This window comes from Quercus suber, unplaced genomic scaffold (genome assembly GCF_002906115.3).
Source record: "Quercus suber isolate HL8 unplaced genomic scaffold, Cork oak 2.0 scaffold_493, whole genome shotgun sequence".
Lineage (NCBI taxonomy): Eukaryota > Viridiplantae > Streptophyta > Magnoliopsida > Fagales > Fagaceae > Quercus > Quercus suber.
This window is the reverse complement of record NW_027069942.1, coordinates 9963-15303: the sequence shown is the minus strand read 5'-3', so window position 1 is coordinate 15303 and position 5341 is coordinate 9963. Positions and strand designations below refer to the sequence as shown.

Here is a 5341-nt window from a genome sequence, read left to right as displayed (position 1 = left end):
AAAAATAAATCCCCCCCCCCCCCCCCCCCCTTTAACAATATCATTAAATCTTTTGAGAGTAATGTTATAGGCACAAAATTTTTTATAATACTTTTACAAACCATTAAAGTAGCAAATTCTTATCAGTTAGCATTTGAGTCTACCACTTACATTATTTTTTTACATAAGCATAACCACTAACTATATCAACAATTTATAAAAATGCTTGTAACTCTAGCATTTTCCTCATTTTAAAGGTTTTAAAAAAATTGTAGATCTACAATCTAAAACAAAGTATACAAACCCAGAAAAATGAACAAAGTTTGGCTACAAACTTCATTGTAGCCTAAGTCTACAACTTCACTCAATATACTTTTATTGGATATGAATTTTGACAAATTCACCATTAGATTGCATTTACTTCTTATATCCTCTATATTTGCAAAAATTTCTAGAAAATTAAAGATCAATAGCTATGTTATTAATTAATTGTTTAAATTACAAGTTTTTGTAGTATAAAACTATGCATAAAAAATAAGTTTATGGATCCTATAATATATAATATTCAATTGGTACAAAATTTGACCTGTGTATTAAGAGTATGAAAAACATATAATTCAACGGTTAGATTTTCAAAATATACTACAACAAAGTTTGCAGCCAAATTTTGTCTAAGAAAAATTAGTCAAGCAATAAAAGCTACCAATAGCAAAAATATAAATAAAAAAATTAAGCCCAATCAATCAATTTTACTCAAAAAAAAAAAATTTAACACAGCCCTTTAAAATTTTTTAAATAAACTAACTTTGTCCTTACCAAGTAGCAAACATCAAAGACACTTAAAAAAAATTAAAATTAAAAAAAAAAATCCATTTGCAAGCAATAGCTAATTAACAAATTCGGAGGTCAAAATCACCGCACATATCCAGCACAAAGTCGCCCCCTTAATTCCAAGTGCTAAAATTCATATAAGCTAAAGGAACAATCCCAACTACCCTAGGGTTTTTTATATTTTTATTTTTTATGCTTCAGCTAACCTAGTAAAATTAATCCAATAGTCTAAAAAATACAGGAAATAAGTCAACTTTATAATTCATATGATATATTAAATTACGTGGCAAATGTAAGCTTTCTACCCAACTCACACCTCAGATAAAATATGAGGCTTTACTTATCAAAATGAGGCTTTATGCATTTTCTTCAATACATTCTTCTGAGTTTTATTTTTGAGAAAAAACATTCTTCTGACTTGGTCCCAATTAATTATTGCAGTATTGCACTTCTATCATGGGTTAATGAAGCCAACTTATAATTTCACGATTTATGATTTGAGCCTTTTCTCTTGACAAAGGTGCCACCAACATGCTCCAGGCTCCGACCTTTGTGCATCTTTCCAATATATTAAACTTTCAACAACATCAAATAGATAAATGGTTTTTCGTGTCATCCCCACAACTCATATATTTTTATAAAAAAGATGCTACGTCCACAATATTTTCACAACATTTTCACAACAAATCATAAGCGATTAGTTGTTATTGGTTCAAATTTAAACCTAACACTAAGATTACTTTTTTACCTCAACAATAACAACAAAAAACAACCAATAACAACTTGTCAATTAGGATTTGTTATAAAAATGTTGTAAAAATATTGTAGATATATCATTTCTCTTTTTTTATAACCTTGAAGTTCAGAAAATATTTTCTTATAGGTTCGACCAATACGATTTTTAAGTTTTTAATTTTTAGGATTTCTTTTTTCATCTTTTTCTCCCAGTATATATTTTTTTTTTCTTATATAAACCTTCTAGACGATCTATATTAAGATAGATAACTCGAAAACAAAGCACTAACCTTTTTTTTTTTGAAATTAGAAAGCCCCAAAAATACAAAGAGCAATGTACGAGCAACAAAAAAAGGAAAAAATTTGACTCCAAGTCTCCAACCACTAATAATAAGAAGATGATATATATCTTGTTACATAGACTTGGTTAATTAGGTTAAATTAATTAGTGGTTTGAGCCAAGCTTTATGCCACCAAAAAAATTTGATAACATTTTTTACACCAATTAGATGGGTAAACTTGTATAGATTCACATTTAAGTCCACTACTAACTCAATTTTTTACTTACAATTAATAATCTGCCATATTAGCTAGCAGATGTCAAAATTTTTGTATGAATAGACTTTCTCTACATTTGAATCCACTATTAACATAAATTTTTTACTTACTATTAACAAAAACAACCCGACAAGTAAGCAACCATTATCTTCCAAAATAGCACCAAAATGTTCAGTGGAGAACACCAGTATGTTTTGGCCGAGCTGGATTTGATCCTCAAACTTCAACGACGTGTTTTAGCAGTTGAACTGTGTCTGAATCAGTCCCCCAAATGAGAGAATTGCGTCCACAGCCACCGACCCTCCGAAAGAGGAATATCTATCTTCCGTACGACATCGTACTCAACATCCTGACAAGGCTACCGGTGAAGTCTTTGATGAGATTCAGGTGCGTTTCAAAGTCCTGGAACTCTTCAATAACTAGTCCCGATTTCATCTCTACCCACCTTAATAACAGCATAGATTCACGTGGTAACGGTTATGTCATACACATGCCATGTGTAAGAGACATTTATTCTTCTTCTATTAACACTAAAAGACCAGTTTGCACTGTCACTTTGGACCGCACGTTTGATACGATTTCTGAGGTAAGAATTCCCTTTCATTTTCCTTTTGGGTGTGCCCAAATAGTCGGTTCCTGCAATGGCTTATTGTGTTTTGCCACTTCGGCTTATTGTATATATTTGTGGAATCCTAGCATTAGAATATTCAAGAGGTTGCCCAATACTTGCTTAGGACAGTTAAGGTTTGCTACACTCGGATTCGCATATCATTCCAAGAATAATGACTACAAGGTTGTGAGGATTTCACACTCTCCTTTCTCTGCACCTGTGAGTTCTCATGAGATTGAGGTGTTCACGTTAAGTTCGGATTCTTGGAGAACTGTTGGAGTGACGTTGACAACCGATGTTTTGTTCTATGATAAAAACTATCCTTTGCCAATCCCATGGGTTAATGGAGCTTTGCACTGGATGTCACTTATCGTAGAAGAAGAAGAGAATCGCAGGAGGAGAATGATCATGGCATTTGATGTCAATAGTGAGAAATTCAAAAGGCTAGCATTGCCTGATGGGTCTACTGATGAGAACATCTTTCAGACATTTCTTTCATCATTCAAGGGGAAACTGGCTTTTATTACATGGGCACGGAGTGAGCAACATGGCACCCAATACTCCATATGGGTAATGAAGGAGTATGGCGTGGTTGAGTCTTGGATTAAACTTTCTGTTGTACCATTTGAAAGAGTAGCTCATTGCACTGCCTTTATGGAGTATGGTTCACTTCTGGTTTGCTACATCAATGATCGAGTAGAGAGTCAAGAATTTAAGTTTGTATTAGTTGACATTGAAACTCTACATGAGAAGAAGGATCTTAATATCCAACATCATTCATATGTAGCTACTTTCATGGAGAGTCTTGTTTTACTTGATGGAGCAAACGTGGTAGCTTACTAAGCAAATGATAGTGTGCGTATAAGAAGTGAAGTCATTAGCAGTATAGATGGATTTAAACCTTTGTTATTCCTTTTCCCTTGATAGTAGGCATCGTAGTCTTGTTAAAAGCTAGATTTTTATCCCAAGTTTACGTCATCCTTTTCTTTCTATTCTGTTTTAATATTTGATTTTTGTATGTGATTTGTTTTAATTGTGCACATACTAAAGTCGGGTAGTGTTAGCAAAAAACACTACTTAAACAACATAATCCTTCTTTGGTTGTGGATCAAAATGTTTAGGTGCTTAAAACAAACAGAAATTGATAATTAACTTCCCCTCTCTAACCATGAGAAAGGGGAAAAGAGAATTGAATAGAATATACTAAAGACCTGAGAAATGCCTTTTTTTTTTGTCTGATAAAGAGACAGGAGAAATGCTAATGATCAGAAAAAAAAAAAAAAAAAAAAAAAAAAAAAAAAAAAAATTAGAGAGAGAGAGAGAGAGAGAGAGAGAGAGAGAGAGAGAGAGAGAGAGAGAGAGAGAGAGAGAGAGAGAGAGAGAGAGAGAGAGTACCTTTTTTTATTTATTTTTTATTTTTTTTTATAGAAAAGCTATGCATAGAATGGAAGAGAGTGACAAATTTATAGTAAGAGTTTGGGAATAAGAAGACCTAAAATGAAAGAAGATAAGTTGACAAAAATTATATGTAAAGTTAAACCGCCCAAGATGAATATGTGTAGGGACCGGGTTTGAGCACTTCTACTGTTGAGAGAGTGGACTCAAGCCCGGTTAGCCAGTACAATGAATTTGTAGAGAACGGGTCCAAGAATTAGGCCCTAGCAAGCGGACAATCGCCAATGTAGCTTTCACCTCCGTTGAAGGCTGGTAGACCAAGATTATCCTTCAAAGTCTGTCCTCGGCACTAGTCTGAGGAGCTTGACAGTGGTCTCTCTCTCTCTCTCTCTTAGGGAATCGTCCATGAAAAAAACCCCCTAGCTGATCTGTTTCTTCCCCTTATATAGTCCTTTCTTCACAATCTCTCTCTTCCACTTGTTGATCATCCATGCCTCTTCCTTCTGACCGCTTGTCCCATCAGCCGCTTTACCAGCACTTATGTGAGTTGCGGCAACCAAGGCTGCCCTGTCCAGAGGTCACATCTCCATTAATGCGGCCAGGGGTTAGGTGAACGTATTTAGTGTGGAGGTGACAGCTTATCCTGGACTTGCTCCTCCGCTTAGTGTTGGTCTCGGTTGGCCGAGGGCAGGGTCATCCTCGGCAGGGTCATCCTCGGCAGGGTTCCTAGCAACTCAGACTTTCACACTTCATCCTCAGACGTTCCTTCCTCCTCGGCATGGGCCTTGGGCCGGATATAAAGTGGGCCGGGTTGCCAAGTTCTCAGGCCCCATAATAGCCCTTCAAAATCCTGATGTCCGTATCCTTGGATGGGGAGGAGGGTTTTGATATCCTCGGGCCTTCGTCATGACTCGCCCAGCCTCGGCCTACGTCAGCGTTGGAGCCTTTTCGCCTACCTAATGCACGTTTCTGGCGCCTCGATATACGGTGCGCACCCGCATTAAATTCTGGTGGCTCCATGCTCCCCACATCCAATGGTGTGATGGTAATCAGTCGGTGGGGATTTCCCGCCTTTATGGGCGAAAACTCCGCCCGGTTATCTTTAATTGAGGATATAAATACTTGTTTGAATTGCTTTGCCTCCTTATTTTTGCATTCAAGAACTCTGGTGCACATACTCTGAATCCGATCAAACCTCCAACCCAATTAGCGTCCATTTCCAGCATAAAAGGC

The 5341-nt window shown here is 36.1% G+C and overlaps 1 protein-coding gene across 1 annotated transcript; it reads left to right on the top strand.

Annotated features, from left to right (window-relative positions):
- The first annotated feature begins 2253 nt into the window (after window positions 1-2253).
- Window positions 2254-3703, top strand: LOC111994723 (F-box/kelch-repeat protein At3g23880). Its single transcript, XM_024026605.2, has one exon. The coding sequence runs from the start codon at window positions 2375-2377 to the stop codon at window positions 3554-3556; it is 1182 nt and encodes a 393-aa protein (XP_023882373.1). The 5' UTR covers window positions 2254-2374; the 3' UTR covers window positions 3557-3703.
- The last annotated feature ends 1638 nt before the right edge of the window (window positions 3704-5341 follow it).